This window comes from Urocitellus parryii, chromosome 1, assembly GCF_045843805.1.
Source record: "Urocitellus parryii isolate mUroPar1 chromosome 1, mUroPar1.hap1, whole genome shotgun sequence".
NCBI classification, from domain to species: Eukaryota; Metazoa; Chordata; class Mammalia; order Rodentia; family Sciuridae; genus Urocitellus; species Urocitellus parryii.
This window is the reverse complement of record NC_135531.1, coordinates 1,434,559-1,451,459: the sequence shown is the minus strand read 5'-3', so window position 1 is coordinate 1,451,459 and position 16,901 is coordinate 1,434,559. Positions and strand designations below refer to the sequence as shown.

General features: G+C 58.6%; 1 protein-coding gene across 1 annotated transcript in view; it reads right to left on the bottom strand.

Moving 5' to 3' along the window:
• Positions 1-189: 189 nt before the first annotated feature.
• The window catches only part of Ahrr (aryl hydrocarbon receptor repressor), a 65,652-nt gene continuing 48,940 nt past the window's right edge, over positions 190-16,901 (bottom strand). The window contains exons 4-10 of the mRNA XM_077791392.1: positions 13,614-13,703; positions 8,309-8,435; positions 6,855-6,991; positions 5,317-5,516; positions 2,295-2,356; positions 1,911-2,052; positions 190-1,180 (exon numbers count right to left, since the gene is read on the bottom strand). Coding sequence (XP_077647518.1) covers positions 190-1,180; positions 1,911-2,052; positions 2,295-2,356; positions 5,317-5,516; positions 6,855-6,991; positions 8,309-8,435; positions 13,614-13,703 — 1,749 coding nt within the window. The remainder of the gene's footprint in view (positions 1,181-1,910; positions 2,053-2,294; positions 2,357-5,316; positions 5,517-6,854; positions 6,992-8,308; positions 8,436-13,613; positions 13,704-16,901) is intronic.

Below are 16,901 nucleotides of genomic sequence, written 5' to 3'. Positions count from 1 at the left end.
CGTATGATTTCCTGGGAAACTTCACAAACTCCAGAATGCCCTACAGCACAGGCACCACCCTGGGCTGGAGGTGCCTGGGGCAGCACTGTCAAGAGCACCACTTGAATTGGCTCCAGTCACACCCACCACCTGGGGGAGGCAGCCAACGTGGACTGAGTGTGGACCGACTGGCCTGCTGGAGAGCCACAGTTAGGGCAGGAAGGCTGAGGTGCTTTTGGGAAACAACCTGGGCACGGCTCCCTGGCCGGGAGCAGCAGCCCAGGGGGGCGAGTCCAGGGGCTCGCGCTTGACCACAGCAGCAGCCCTGGGAGCTCTGCAGTCACAGCCCCGGGCCAGGTGCTGGTGCTCGGGGCAGCTGGGTGTGCAGAGGTGGAGGGGGGGCTCTGGCTCCAGGCAGGCGCAGGGTGAAGGGAAGAAGGGAACAAGTTCCCTGCTGGTTTCAGTGGTGGCCTGGCTGTGGGGGTGAGCCCCTACCACACCATGCACGAGGTGCGGGGTGTGGATCTGGTGCCTGCAGTCCAACTCTGTCTTCAGGTGCATCCTGGTAGGAAAAGTGACCAGCTGTCTCTTGGCCATGTTGCTGGCTCCCAGCCATACCTGGCTGGGGGTGCAGATGTCCACTGCTTCCTCAGACCCAGAGTCATTTTCCACCTTGATTGGCACTTCAAGCAACAGTGCTGGACTGCGTGGGGCCCCTGGGGACACCAGCAGGCCAGGCAACTTGGCATCCTCAGTAGAGTAGCCCCCAGCTGGGAAGCACTGTGCTCCGGGCACAGGGAGCCTCTTCTCCAGACCACTCTGCAGGGTGTGGCAGGGAGGATGCCCCTGTTCCTGCTGGAGGTCCCGTAGGGGTCTGCTGGGCCTGCTGCAGTAGGCACTGTGGGGAGAGCCTGGCAGGGGCGAGAGGGGTGAACTTCTGAAGGGGGTTGTGCCACTGGTACTGAGCATGCCCTGGGCTTCTGGGTAAGGCATGCAGGAGACGTGGGACACGCCGCGCATGGATGGCCGCTCGATCCTGGTGGGCTGTGGCTTCGGCTTGTCTCGCTTGTCTGCCGTCCAGCTGGGGTGCCTCATGGGTGTTGGCGTCTCCCAGCAGCAGTTGTGTGCCTGTGTCTCCCGCCGGCCTCTCCCTGCAGCACAGCCGCTCAGCACTCTCTCCTGCTCTGCGTCTTCCCCGTCGCTGCAGAGCAAGACAGTGTGGGGCTGAGTGACAGCTGATGGGCCTCCCCTGGGGTCGACCTCTTCGGAAGGGTGCTGGGGTAAATCTGTGCTGGTAAACCCCAGCTCCATGTGCAGGGGCAGCTGCAGGCCAGGCCTCAGGCCAGGTGGTCCCTGACAGCCACCCAGCAGCCCGCAGGCCTGCCCCCTCCTGTCCTTCACCTCAGCTCCCACAGCTCCAAGTCCAGGAAGGCTCAAGGGGGGCAGGCTGGTGCCAGGCCCGGCCTGCTTCCCACCCTGTGCCGCAGGAGGCACTTCTCTGGGACATGTGCAGTCCAGCAGCACCCGCCAGTCAGGTCTGCCATGGTGGGAAGGCTGTCAGACTGAAAAGCCACTCTGTGGCCAGGCCAGGTGTGACAGGGACCACACCTGCATCACAGGAGACTGGCTGAGGGTGACACATGGTGGTCAGTCTGGGAAGGCAGACCCACTGGTCAGGGCAGAGTGGCAGGTAGGGGCCGCCGGGTGGTGTGGACGGGATGGGGAATGCAGAGGGTTTCCAAGAAAAGCCCACTCCTCCCTACTGCCCCTGCAGGTGGACACCGTCCAGGCTGAGAGCTGTGTGGACAGCACCAATGGCCAGGCCTAGTGGGTCCTCTCCCAGCAGTCAAGGCCACCGTTGGCTCCTCTCCCCACCTCCCTCTGTGGCCTCCATGGTGACGGGGCGGGGTGGGGTGGCCGGCACCACTTACCCTGCAGCCCCTGTGGGGTCCAGGATGAGTTCAGGGCCACCCCTGAGGCACAGGCACAGGGCCCTGCTGGGAGCCCGGGTCCAGTGGCCAGTGTCCACCTGTGACCTGAACAGGGGAACGCAGTTTTCACCATGGCTGCTTCCTGCGGGGGGTCAGAGGGAAAGCCTGTCACTGGGGTCCTGGAGGGCGCTGGTCTAGGTGCAGTGTGGCCCCCAAGTTCCTGAGCCGTAGGACCAGAGCAACAGGGCAACTGTCCCTGTGGGCACCCTCCACCCTCAGAAGTGGCATTTCCACAGATCCCCAGGGCTGAGGGAGCCGGCTCTCCAGGGGACACGCTGTGTCTCGCCCAGGTGGGAAGGGCGTCAGAGGGACTTCAAGAAGTACCTGCAGTGAAGCTGGGCTTTGCACGTGGGTCTGGTCCACACAGAGCTGCGGTGGCCTGGGCCCTGTGGAGACAAGAGCCGAGTGGCATGAGTGTGCAGATGGGGCAGGCACACGGTGGCACTGTCACCCGAGGAGGGGGCCAGAGTTCCCACTCGCTGACTCCCACAGACTGCCAGGTCCTTCATCGGGGACAGATTCCAGACCATCTGAGACACGCCATTTTTTGAGCCAGGACAAGGAATTTGCTCTGGAGGTAGATCTGCCCACACAAGGCGTTTGATTTAGGGCTTGGACGTCTTCTTGGAAGGCCGCAGGGAGAACAGTGGACTCCAGGGACAAAGTTCTCCAAGAGTCAGTACGAGCAGATTGAGACCACCGGCCGCAGCTCTGGGGGAGGTGTGCAGTGACAGCCACAATCTCCTCCTCATAGTCTGTTTTCTTTTTAGAGGAGGAGCTGAGGGCCTGGAGCTGACCACTAGAAGATACCAGAGGACTTCCGCCCAACCTGGCTGAGTCTCCCTCCCTCTGGGGAGCTGAGGCCAGAGAGGCAGGGTTTCTGAGGGGAGCACGCACTTCCTGGGAACCCCGTTTCCATCACTGTGAGTCTGTGGTCACAGAGTGCAGCCAGTGTCCACTCTGCATCAGAAGTAAATACTCGTGAGGAAGAGAATCGCACAGTGGCTCCAAGTGTGGAGCGGGGCCACAGCCTGTCACCAGACCTGTCAGGAAAGGCTCCGGGAGACGACATTTGTCATCTGGCTGCCGGCCTGTCTGCCCCAGAGCAGCCTTCGAGGGGGAGACTGGAGGGTTTGTGTCCTCCGGTGGCCGTCCCTCATCCTCCTAGGCTGTGAGTGTGGGGTCCCCTGCGGTGCCTCCCCTTGCCCGGTCATCTACCACAGGGACCCCACACCTGCGCCCTCTGCTGGGGCTCCAGGGGGCAGGGGTGTGCTCTCCAGGTCAGCTCCAGAGGAGCCCAGGCTGAGTCCTGGGACCCTGCGTCAGAACCAGCTCAACCCAGAGAGCAGGAGAACGTGGTGCGTGCAGCTGGGGCTCCTCGGAGTGGGCCCAGCAGGCCCCAGGCTGCCCCACCTGTCCGCCTGAGCAGAGCCGGGTTCTGGCCTGGCCTGGTCTCGCCCTCGCCCCTTCTCCACTGGGGGGTGGCCCTCCCTGGGAGCTCCCATCTCTCGTCCTTAGCAGTAAGGATGGGCACAGGCCTGTCAGACAGGCAGAACCAAAGGGGACCTGGTGTGCCCAGGCTGGAGCCTGTCCTGGAAGCCACCCTCCATCCGCCCTGCACACAACAGAACGAGGAGGAGGAACACGGACCCAGCTGTGGGGGGAAACACTGAGGCCACCACATCTCCTCACTGAGAGCCTCCCAGAGGGACGGGAGGTGAGGGAGGCCCTGCAGAAGGACAGACCTTGGGCCCTGGCCTCCAGCCTTGGCATAGGCAGGGCCCACGATGAGGCACCCACCACTTTGTGGGGTCCAGTGGGCCAACCCTGACCAGCTGAGTCCCCTTTCCGTGGACGAGGACTGAGGACAGTCGTCTGGGTTGCTGGGCAGGCGGGTGCTGGTGTGGTGGAGCCCCAGGCCTGAGCCCTCGTCGGCTCCGGGGCCCATCTAGATGATCTCGGGAGAGCTGAGGAACACAGCCAGAGGAGGAAGAACAGCTCTGCAGGCCTGTCTGGGGAGCAGTGCCACCCAGCCTGCCTCGCCGGGTCCCTGTGAACAGCCAGCACACTGCTCCTGTCCCAGGGGAGCCGGAGGACTTGCAGCTAGAGGGTGAAGGGAGAACGATGGGGCAGGATTTCCGGCAATGCCAGGGAGGAGCGGGCAGCCTCTCCAGAACCGCCGGCTTGTTGTGTGTGAGCAGAGCCCACAGCCTGGAGGCTGTGGGGGGCCCTAGCCGATGGCTCCTGGGAGCTGCAGCAGGCTCACACCCACCCCATCAGTGTGCCAAGTCAGAGGCCTGCTCAAGTCTCCTTCCTGCTGGCCCTGGCTGCCCTTCGAAGTGGAGAACCACGGACAGAAACGCAGGTCCACAAGCGATTTCTGAGAGCAGCTGCAGGCTGAAGGGACAGGCCGAGGGCCAGGGCTGAGCACAGCAGAGGCTGACTCGCGACAGAGACCAGGTCTCTGGCCTTCACCTGAGGACCTGCAGAGGGGCCGGCCCAGTTCTGTGAGGCCCATCCCACAAGAGGGGCAAGGAGGACAGCCCTGAGGAGGCCCAGGAGTGCTGTCCACAGGCCCGACTGCCCTTAGGAGGGACCAGGCCTCTAGGAGGAGATGCCAGGGCCCTTGTTCCCTGAGCATCCTGCAGCTGGACAGCTCCTGTGAGGGGGAGGCCAGGTGGTTTTGGCTAGAACTGGGATGCCGATCAGAGACCGTGCTGGAGAGCCTCACGCCTCTGGCACCATGTTCTCCAAGCCACACTGGCCGTGGCGATCCTCTGTGGCCCTGGCTCTGAGTGTGCTCTGGGAGCATTCTGCAGCTCACTGAGGCCGGAGGAGGGGCTGGGGCCTGGGGACCTTCCCACACAGAGCCCCCACATGGGATTCCAAGGAGTCATCTCCCGCGCTCGGGGGAAAAGTGAATGGGAAACACAGGTGGCCCCTTCTAAGACACAGCAGACAGTGTGCCCCAGAAAACCTCGCCCTGGGCGTTTTCCACTTCTGAGAAGCTCAGAAAGCCTGGCAGGACCAGGCTCGATGGACCAGGGCCCTGCAGCAGCACAGCCACTGACCCCGGATGGGCCACTGACTCGAGGCGGGCGAGGAAGAAGGCCCGGAGGCGGCAGACCAAGGCACCGTCCTCGTGTGGAGTGGTTCTCTGGCAGGCCAGCATGGGTCAGTCAGGATGGGCAGGATGGGAAGCTAGTGTCTGCAGACGAGGGTTTGAAACAGTTTTTCCTAATGGTTGTCACCTACCTGGTGACACACTACTTGACAGAAATGAACAAAGACGACACTGGGCCCGCTGCATGTGCAGGTGCTTTGTGCTGCCATGACTCCTGCTCACCTGGGGTCCACTGTGGCCGAGGTGTCCACCCTGTGCTTGGCCCTCAGAAACGCACCCTTCATCTTCACCTCTGCCAAGGCTGGCAGGAGGACCGGCGCCACGGTGCAGAACAGGGAGAGCCGCGGGGGCAGGATGCTTCCTGATGGTGCCTTCTTCTTCTGTCCCAGCAAGAATTTTAGTTTCCCTTGAAACTGCATCATCTGGCAGGTGAAAGCAGAAGGAAAGGGGCGTTCACAGCCTCAGAAGGAACCGGCTCAGTGGGCGAGGACAGCTGAAGCGTGGCTGGGGAGGGTGTGGACGACGCCCTGCTCTGGAGCCTTGGGCCCCACCCACGTGCAGGTCTGCCTCCTGCAGACCAGCCCCACCCAGGCCTTCGGGTGACCTTGGTGGCTCTGTGACGGGTGTCGCCTTGCAGGGACAGGGTGTTCTTGTGTGAGCGCTCATGGCTGTGTGCCTGCACACAGGTGGCACCGGCGCCTTGGCTTAGGCTGCCATCAAGGAGAGCCTAAGCCACCAGCTGCCTGCCCGGTAGCAACTGTGGTGGTCCTCTGAGGGCTATTTCAGCTTAAATGTTCCACTTCTAAATTATCAGGACCAGACCAGAGTCCCGAGTCCAGGTGAGGAGAAGAGATCCCCAGAGCCCACAGTCCAGATGGGGTGAGGGGAACCCCTAGAGCTCAAAGTCAGGGAGAAGAGACCCCCAGAGCCAAAAGTCCAGGTGAGGAATGGGGAGAGAGGATTCCCCAGAGCCCACAGTCCAGGAGACAGGACACCCAGAGCCCAGGGAGGTGGGACCCCCAGCCCTCGGTCCCATTAGGGTGTGACAGGCAGTGGTCACAGGAGTCCCTGGTCATGGGCCCTGGCACAGGCCTGGAAGTTGAGCCCCAAGGTCCTGTGCAGCCAGGGCTCTGGTGAGAGACCTGCAGGTGCTGATTGGTGGCTGCCTGGGAGGAGGGCAGGGCCCTGTGGCTCTCAGCACAGCATGAACCAGAGGAGTGGGCAGGTGCAGGGACCCAGGTGCAGGCTCCACAGAGGCAAACGCCGGGGGGCCTGCGGGGTGGGCGTGGGCCGGAGGACCCTTGCTCAGCTACTCCCAGGAGGAGGGCGCCTCCCTCTCAGTGAGGAGCTGGAAGAGGACACCATGGGTCAAGACGTGGAAACCCCCAGAGCAAGTCTGTGAAGGAAGAGGCGGCAACCAGAGGCTTGGGCAGGACTACGGGGGTCCCAGCAGACTCTGCTGAAGGCTAGGGTGTGTCAGGAACGGCTTCAGGTAAGGCCCAACTCCCCTCCAACACCAAGTGACCTCCGTTTCCAAGTGCTTTGCCTGTGACCTGCAGTGGGTCCCACTTGCCCCCCTCACCAGTCCTTCACACCTGGTGGTGTCAAGGGGACACGTGGAGCCTCTGGAGACCCCACCAGGGCTCCTCCTCTCTGTCCAAGGATGCAGGGTCCCCTCTACCCCAGGACAGGAGGGACCCAGGTGTCAGGGAGCCAGAGCGGGCTGCAGGCCAGGTCCCGCTCAGGTCCCACCCACTCACCAGAAAGCCAGAGGTGCTATCCAGCAGGCAGCGCACTCGGCAGACGAAGCACCGGGTCAGGAAGGCTGAGTACTCGGTGGGAGAGCCGGAGCCTCCTTCCTGGGCCCTGAGCAGCCTCCGCAGAACACTGTCATCTCCTGCAGGACAGCCCAGGGAGTGGTGGTGAGGCTGGGAGACGTGGGCCAGGAGGGAGCCACATGTGCCCAAGATGGGCTTTCACACTGTGTGGGAGCCATTCAGCCCTCCACGTGGCCCTGACTCCCTGCAGTCCTGGAGAGACTGCTGCCACGAGGGTCTACCTTCACGGTCCCCTGCCTTTACCATATCTGTAAAACCTCCCTGCTCTAGAAGCCTGAGGTTGGTCTGTTCATCCAACTCTGCAAGCTGGATCATGCTGCTGCCTGAGGCTGAGCTGGAGACCTTTCCTGGAATTATCAGTGTGTGTGTGTGTGTGTGTGTGTGTGTGGTGTGAAAGATGCAGTGAACGGGATCCCAGGGAGATGCCACCCACCCCAGGACCCCTGCCCTGGCCCCTCCACGTCCACCATCACCTGTTCCCCACAGGTAAGGGGCACCAGCCCTGAGGAGCCAACATTTCCAGGGGCTTTTTCAGATCTTGTAAACTGGGCCAAGAAACTTCCTGGCAGACAGGAGCCTGAGGGAGTTTGTGAAGCCAGAGACTGCGCAACTCCAAGAGGCGGCAAGGACTGGGTCTCAGCCCGCAGGGTGCCTGCAGTCTGTGTCCCAAGGGTCAGGAACACATGCTCAGACCCCAGCTCGTGGTACCACTGCAAGGTGACGTAGCTCTAAGAGCTGGGGCCTTGGTGTCAGTCACTGAGCCATGTCCTTGAAGGCAGTGGGACCCCAGCCTCCCTCCAGGAGGTCAGCAGTTTTGCTCCTCCAGCAGCCCCCACCACGATGGGCTGCCCCCCCCCCAGGTCTGAAAGCAGTGATCCCACAACCATGATGAAGCACCAAATCTGAGCTAAAGAAACCTTCCTTCTTTTTTTTTTTTTTTTTTTAATTCTTATATCCTCCCAATTTCTTTTTATTTATTTATTTATTTAGTTATCGGCAGACACAACATCTTTGTTGGTATGTGGTGCTGAGGATCGAACCTGGGGCCGCACGCATGCCAGACGAGCACGCTACCGCCTGAGCCACATCCCCAGCCCCGAAACCTTCCTTCTTTATAAATCGGTCACCTCCGGTTCTTGTCATAGGGGTGGAGGGCCAACCACAAAGGGTGTCCTAGGCCTGGCTACAGAGCACAGCAGAGCAGCCGGGGCACCAATACCCTCGGGAGCCACTCATGGTACTGTGTGACCAGCCCACTGTCGGACTGCTGGGCAGGGAGGTCTCTGAGGAGGCAGGATCCAGTGTGGAGTCCCACATGGTGGCAGAGGAAAAAGAGGTGTCAGCTGTGTGCACAGTGCTCCGAGCTGCCTACCCACCTGTGTCTGGGCGCGGGGGCTGGCCGAGCCCCTGGGGGGGGTCCATGGCCCAGTGCAGCTGCCGGCAGAAGTCGTGGCGGTCCTCGACGTGGATGTAGTCATAAATGTTTTGGTGCATCACATCCGTCTGAAACATGGAAAAAGTGTCGGCCTTCACCTGAGCTGGCCCTTATTCCAGGGACTCTTACTCCAGTTGTTAAACTGCAAAACCCCTAGGTCCACCTGTAAAAGCCAGCCACGTTTATGGAGAGAAGGTCCCCTGGAAGGAGCTCCCTGTGATGAATGTGACTAGTAAACTCATGCAGAGGGGATGAGCTCTGCCACCTCTTCCAGGGGTCCGGCAGCTCTGTGGTCAGACCTGTGGCCCTGACCTGGAGGGGTGGGTGGCAAGGGTGCCTGGCTGTGACTGTGGCCATGACTGAGAGGTAGATTCAATCGCCCACAGGCGACAGGGTTTCGCAGAGAAGGGGCAGAGAGCAGCCCAGATGTGCCGCTGCCCTTGGTCAGTGTTGTCCAAGTCGGGCTCTGGGGAGGGTAGCCTGGGGCCATGGGCAGGGACTCCTCGTGGTGGGAGTGGCCCCCGGAGGCCTCCCTGAAGAGCCGGTGGCTCTGTGCTTCTTCAGGAGCTCTGTGAATGAGCAGGGTGCAGGCTGGTGGGCCAGATGGGACAGGCAGCTCTGGGCCGGCAGAGAACTCCCGTGTGCCCACCAGCTGAGGGCCCAGGGCCAGTTAAGTGAAGAGGGCCAGCTGGGGGGCAGGTCCAGGTGAGGGGCCAGGGCCAGATGAGTGGACAGGGTCAGGTGAGGGGCCAGGCCCAGGTGAGGAGACAGGTCCAGGTGAGTGGACAGGGCCAGGTGAGTGGATAGGGCCAGGTGAGGGGACATTGCCAGGTGAGGGGACAGGGTCTGGCCTTCCAAGGCCCCTCTATCCCCATCGTGGTCTGGGCCCCACCTCAGGTGCTCTGCCATCCTCCAAGGCTCAGCAGTGGGGAGCTACGTCCTCTGGTCGGTCCTGCCCACAGCACCACTGAGGCTGGCTCAGGCGTGGTGGCAGGTTCTCATTTTCAGGCTGTGCTCTGGCTGTGTGACCACACTCCAGCTGGGCTGTTCTGCAGTAAATGCTTGGCTGCTTCACACTGGCCAGCGCAAAGGATGCCACAGGTCCATGGGGACAGCCACAGGTGGCCATTGTGTCCCGGGGAGAGGAGGTTCCATGGTAGAGGTGAGCAGGTTCCAGAACACACTCCCTCAGTGACACCTGGAGCTCAGTCTGTCCCAGTACAGCCACCAAGGTGGACAGGCCTCCTGTTTGCGGCAACTCGGGTGTCATCCAGACTGAGTGTCTTTGCATGTACTCACTGGTCTTCAGATGTATGCGTGCCGTGTGCTGCATGTGGAGGCATGGACACATGCAGGTGTGTGCTGCCAGACTGTCCTTCTCGTGGTCACCGTCCAATCTGCCTCTTCCTCCTGGGCCTGGGCTGCGTGCCCCTGGCTGACTCAACTCTGCAGGGAATGCACAGTCCGACTCCTGCCTTTTGGTCTTGCTTAAGAGATCTTTCCTCACGGATCTCCTAACTCTGCCCTGCTGTGTGCCTTCCGGGAAAGTGTGCCTCCATGGTCTGCATGTGGTGTGAAGGAGGAGATGAGATCCCTCTTCCTCCCATCGGGTCTGGCTGGCACTGCATCTCTCCTGAACAGAGAGCCCTTTCCTCCTGCCAACAGCAGCACTGAGCGTTCACCACAAGCCCAGGCCCTCTGCCTCAGAACACTGCTGCTTGTGGGTCTGTGTGACCTAGTGCAATCCACGTGGCCTATAGCCTGTGAAGCTGTGACCCCAGGAGTACAAGTGCCCAGCAGTCATCCTCTCCTTCTCCCTTCTCCTCCTTCCTCTGGATAGTTTGGATATTCTTAACCTCTGCATTTCCATGGACATTTTAGAATTAGTGTGTCAATGCCCACCAAAAAGTTATCAAGTTTTTGTTATAATTTCATCAATTCTGTAACTTGGTTTGCACAAAAATGACATCTTAATAGCTATGTCATGTCTCCAACCCTTAAACATGGTATAGCTCTTGTGGTGCCTGGATTGGCCTGATGCTTTATATCTTCTGAGTGGAGGAACTACTGTGTGTTGTTGATGGGTTGTTCCTTGGAAGGTGGTGTTTCAGATCCTGTTGTAATGGTGTTCTCCCTCTAGTTCGGATTGGAGGAAGTGGGGTGCTGACCCCCAGCAGCAGGCAGGCGTGATGCAGGGCAGGTGAAAAGTGGGCCCATGACTCACACTAGACTCTCCCACAGGTGTGTGGGTGACTCTGAGCTTCACAGAACCGCTGGAGGGTGCTTATCCCCAACACTCTCAGGCCACCCCAGTCTCTCTCATAAGAAAAGGGGTGTGTGGGGTCTGCAGTTAACCACTTGGGGACAGACAGACCCGGGAGAGGCCTAGCACAGCCAGCTAAGGCAAGCCTGCAGACAGGGAACAGACAGAGCTCTGTTTTCACAACTAGCTGGGCACATCTGACTGCCCATGTCCCACCTGACCTCCCGAGCAGGTCCACAAGGCAGTGTCCAGAGAATACATTCAAGGAGGGAGAGAAGGACACCACTGCTTGGCAGTGCAGCATGGGTGCTGCCATCCAGGGCAGCCAGCCTGCAGCTCTAAGCTAGTGCAGTGAAACCAGCTCCTAGCTCGGACACATGCTCCCTTCCTGCAGTCTGTCCTTCCCACCTCTCTGTATAAGCATGACCCTGGCTGCAGAGTAGTAGCTGCAGGGGTCACCGAGCTGGTCTTATCTGTGATGGCTCACTGGGGACAGCTGCCACAGTGACCAGGAGGGGTTGGCAGCTTCCTGAGTGTCAGGAATCTAAACCCACCTGCTCATCACAGGCCTGCTGGGCACGAAGACACAAGGGACAGAGCATTCAGGCTGCCACAGTAGGGAACGGGTCCTGGCTTCTGGCAAAGTGCTCTGCATGAGATGTTTTCAAGAGCACAAGCTGTTGTGGCATCTCATGAAAATTCTGCAAAGCCTGATTTAATGGCATTTGGGAACAATTTCTTTAAAATAAAGGAAAGCTGTTTTCCACCTCTAACACTGGGGGTGGGGGGTGGAATAATGAAGCTCCAAGGAAACAATCATCCCAAGATCAGGTTCCAACTGGGAATCAATGCCACCCTCCTGCACCTCCCTTTGTCCCCAGAGCCAAATCCTAGGTGGGACACTCCTGGGAGTGGGCTCCTGTGTGCTGTGGAGCTCATGGATGCTAGGGAAGGCACTGGGAAAGAGGTGAGGTCCCTCTGAGCATGAAGAAGGCAGGCAGGGGCCCAGCGCCAACTCAGACCCTGCACAGGCCACCAAAGGGCCCGTATCCAGGGCTATGTCCCCACCTGTCCATGTCCTCAAGCTCTGGGCTGTGAAGAGCACTGGGACCCCACAGTGAGGGAGGCATCAAGTCACAGCTGACCTCCCGACAGACACTTCTCTACTTCCCACCATGAGAGTGACATCTGAGGATCTGAGCATGAGTGGCAGACACCCTCAGACTGCTCAGGGGCTGGTGTCACCTGAGGGATGAGGGACTCTGCCGCCACCTTAGTCCCTGGAGATCTGGTGCATCACCAGAAGATGGACAGCTCTCCAGCAGCAGACCGTGGGGACAGCACAGGGCAGGTCCAGGCCCCAGGCCAGCCAGAGCAGACAGAAAGGCTGGCCCCCCCCCGAGGTGCAAGAGCCTTTGCCAGTGCCCAGGGCCCCTCGTGGCTCCTAGGAGCAGGCAGAGGTGGACACTGCCCGGTGCACGAACAGGAAATGAGGCTCGGAGCAGACAGGTGACTGTGGAGCTGCAGAGCCGGCCTCCCCTGTGCTGTGTCCCCCCAGCTGCTGTGAAGCCCGCAGGTCCAGCACACAGTCCCCCTGTCGGGTCCTACACAGGGCTGTAGGACTGCCCCAGGTGGAGTGATGGGTGTCCAGAGGGGCGACCAACACACGCGGTTGTGTCCTGGGAGAGAGGTGCCCCAGGGTGTGAGTGAGTGTGCCTGTCCTCCACACAGCTTCCCCGGGGCTTAGAACAGGACAGGAGTACCACGGGATAAGGCCTGGTGCTCACCAGATCCCCGTGGTTTGCAGGGAGCCTGGCCTTGGACTCAGGTGGCAGGAAGTTGAATTCAGAGGTGGGGGCCAGGAACTGCTATAGCTATTTCAGTTCTGGGAAACTATCTGAAATTAAGTTTTTCTTGGAAATTAAGTAAAAGACATGCTGGCCTCGGGGGCCTCAGGCAGACTTGAGTTTTAACATGTTGGGGACCCACACGCTCGGATCCTGGATTCTGCTGCCTTTGGCTCTGTGCAGGCCTGGTTTTCTGCCTGACAGAGGTGCTGGTCTTGACCACTCCACACATGGCCACACATGTCACTCCACACATGTCACCACCCCTCATGTCCCTCCATGCTGGCAGAGGCAGGAGCCAGCTGTCCTGCCCCACAGGCTCAGCTGGGCAGCCCAGCCACCAGGGGCCTCCTCCAGGCGGCCCCCCGGCAAACAGGCCTGCTTCTGGCCAGCCCTTGACCCTCAGGGCCCTCTGCCAACCTGGGCCAGGGCCTCTCAGTGGGTGGGGAGCCTGCGAGCTCCCTCTGTGGCCCGTGGGCTGTCTTCACACGGCTGCTGCTCCTGGGGGGTCGCTGCGGTCTCCTACTCAGAGCCGCCTCCTCGGCCCTCGATTCCTTCCGACTGCTGACTCCCCAGTGGCTGGGGTGTCTGTGTCCCGGGTTCTTCCCTCCGCTCATGGCTTTTCCTGCTCCAGGACTGTGTCCCTTCTCTCCAGAGGGGACGTCTCTGTGGGGTGGCCTGCTCAATGCACTAAAGGGCCCCAGATATGCTTCTGAGTACCCAGCAAGTCCAGGGGGAAGCGTGGATTCTCGGCTTGACCTTTCGAGTTCCCCTCGGACTTTTATTTCCCTCCAGAGTCCAAACAAACAAACAAAAAAGCTCCCTGTCCCCTCTGGGCCGCAGAGGGGCCTTCTGTGTGGTACCTTTCCTGGATGTCACCCTCCAAGCTCGTGTTCCAGGCCCCTCAGCCCAGCCCAGCTCTGTCCAGGTCTGGACACCCCACCAGGCTGGTGAGGAGATCCAGGAGGAGCCACGGCAGCAGACCATGGCTGCTGAGCATCTGGAGCCTCCTGCAGGCTGAGGGGGACCCACCTGCCAGGGCTCGGCCTGCGAGGGCTGGTCTCTGCTGTCTCCTACTGTGCAGGGCAAAGCTGACAGCCCAGCACCCAGCCGGCGCCGCGGCTGGCTTCACGTACCTGGTGGAAGCCCAGATAGTCCACAATGGTGGGCGACGCGTAGAAGATCATCCCGTCGGCACTCACGACCAGGGCAAAGCCATTGAGAGACTGGAAGAGACAAGAGAGCCCAGTGGGCCACCTCAGAGGGAGAAAGGCTCCGCGTGAGTCCCCACCCTCCCTCGGCTTCGCCCTCAAACCCACGCCTCCAGAAGCACCCTTCGACCTCAGTGCGTCCCGCCAGGTCCCCAGCAGAGGCCAAGAGTCACTTCTCCTTTCTCTGCTGGGAGTCAACGTGCTCTTGGAGATACAAACCACAGACCCAGGCAGAACAGGGCCTGCCGCTGCCCTCCGCCAGGCCTGCCCCCCTGCTGCCCACTCTTAAGGAAGTCCCTGGCGTCTCTGAGCTTTCAACAGACACGGAGCTCCATCAAGTGTTTCCGGTATCTGCTGAAACAACCTGGGCTCTTCCTGTCTTCCTGCAGCAGCCTGCATTGCTGGTGACCCCAGCGTGGACGCGCCCTGCGCTCTCCTGCGGGAGTGTTCTGTGCAGGGACACTGGTCAGCACTTTCCCCTCAGTGTGGTGTCAAGCAAGGGGTCATGAGAGGCCCCACCCCGGCTCTCTCCCAGGCCACTGATGCAGGACAGGGCCCGTGTTCCTGGAGGGACTGGGTCTCCTCACCTTCATCTGGCTTGGCCCCGGGGGAGACGCTGGTGACGCAGTGCACTTCCACACCACATTGATGTGTGCGATGTCAGCGCGTGCAGGTGTTTATCCTCCTCATATCCACTGTTTCCCCGGAACGCCACCATCAAGCACGACTTTAAAATTCACCCATGCTCATTATGTACAGCACTCCTTACGACTGTTAGGTATGTTCTTTTTTTAAAAGATTTTTTTTAATGGACACAATATATTTATTTTATTTATTTTCTGTGCTGAGGACGAACCCAGTACCTCACAAGTGCAAGGCAAGTGCTCTACCACTGAGCTATGATCCCAGCCCCCAACTGGGGTTTTTTAAGGCACATCACTGTGCTGTGCTGGACTTCACAGCAAGTCCTACACTCTGTCCTGTGGTGGCTTCCCACAACCACAGCCCGTGAAGATGCACAAGATACCTACAGACCATCTATCTGTCACCTACCCACCTGTGTGCCTATCCATCACCCACCCATGGTGACTGCCATCCATCCTCCCATCCATCATGCCAGCCTGTCTCTGTCATCCATGTATCATCATCAATCATCTAGCTATCACTTCTACCTGTATTCTATCACGTATCCATCCATCATCCCTATTGTCACCAATCCATTACCTCTACCTCATGTATATCATGTATCCATCCATTATCTCTATTATCGCCTATCATCTGTCCATCACATTTACCTATTATCTATGTACTATCATCTATCCATCCATCATCTCTATTATCATCTACTATCTATTCATCCTTCATCTCTATTATCATATATTATCTATTTATCTGTCATCTCTCTTATCATCTATCATCTATCAATTACCTATCATCTATCTCTACTTATTACCTATCATCCATTCATTGGATGAATCTCTATCACCTACTCATCTATCCCACCTATTTATCTTTCATTATAACATCCTTTGTCTGTTATGATAATCATTTATTGACCATGTATCTATCCATCTATTGATCACCTCTATCATCTATCAGTATAATTTATGTATCATCTCTCTGTCTATCCATCATTTCTGTCATGTTATCACCTACCATGTATCATCATGTTTCTACCTCGCATCTGTCCATCATCCTGACAACATCTCTCTTTCTCTCTCACCTGTCCATCAGCATGCCCAGGGAGCCCTAGTGAGCACTACCATGCTAAGTGGAAGACCTTTCAGTCTCACGTTGCCCTTGTGAGTTTGGACTAGTCATGAGTCCACTTGGGCAGTGCAACAGCTGGTGCGAGGGCTTTGGCCCCCTGGACAGCACTGTTCCTAGAGGGCTCAGTTGTTCCTGTGAGACCCGGACAGTCAGAGCCTGCAGCATCTGAGAAATCTCTGGCAACGGGCAGAACACTGACTCATTTCCCTTAATTATTTTTTCCATATTTTTATTGGTGTGTTAGATAGTTCAGTCCCCTTAGTTCCTGAACACGTTAGATGCCTTTCCCCATTTTATCTTGAACTTTGCCAATCTGCTAAGTGCAGACTCAATTTCCCACCACCGTTTCCTTTCTTGGATCATGAAGAGATGAAAGCCTCTCCAAATTCACGGGACGTGCTTCTCTTGCACGGCGACCTGCCTGTGTGGGTCATGTGCTGATTTTTCTGTTGGGATTTTACGTATCCATTCCCAAGAGTTTGTGAAATGTTGGTATTGAAGACCCATAGGTGGTGGATAAGGGCTGCACCTCCACCCAAGTCCCCACTCACCATGGAAGATGAAGGAGGACAAGATGCCGGGACCCAGCCTCGGTCAGCAACAGAGCAGAGCGCTGCAGACATCCCACCCACAGGCAGGGGTCAGAGCCAGGACCAAGGAGTCAGGCCCAGGTGCCCCAGGGGAGAAGGCAGGGCCCTCAAGATCCGTCAGGAGAAGAACAGCTGCTCCACCCGTGGGGGAGGAATGAGCAGAACTCGGAGCGAAAAGCCAGCGGAAAGGCTCCAGCCGCAGAGATCACCAGCAAGGGAGGGTGTTAGGGTCTGTAAACAAGTCGGGATGGCGCCTGGCATTTTGCAGAGGGAGTGGTTTGTGAAGTAACGCCAGCGAGCCATTAAGTGTGGAGATTCCTTATTGGTTGACTGCTGTATCTAGTTTATGTTAATTAGATAAGCTGGGTGGAACGTATATGTACCCCTCCTGTCCTACAATAAACGGCTCCCACTCCTGCTGGATCAATGTACACAAGTTGCTCGTCACCCCCCGGTTATTTTGCTGCAGCCGGACTGCGGCAGGAGGGTTTGTTCTTTATTATGTTTATTAATAAACTCTCAAGAAGAATCCTCAAGAAAAATACAAACCACACCAGGAATTCACAGCTCCTTCAAAAAGTAAAAGGGTTATAAGGAACTTCCTCTTCCTCTTGCTCATTCATTCATTCATTCATTAGCAGTCCTGCACTGGAACCCAGGAAAGGCCCGCTGCTGAGCACACCCCGGCTCTGCCTGGTATCTATTGAAAACACTGAATTTGTAATCCACAGCTTCCCACAGAGAGAACGGTAGGCCCAAATCAGAAAGCACAACCACCTGGGAGCAGGCCTAAAAGACAGCATGTGAGGCCTGCATGGGAAGCTGTGGACGCTGCCGAGAGGCCTCAGAGGCC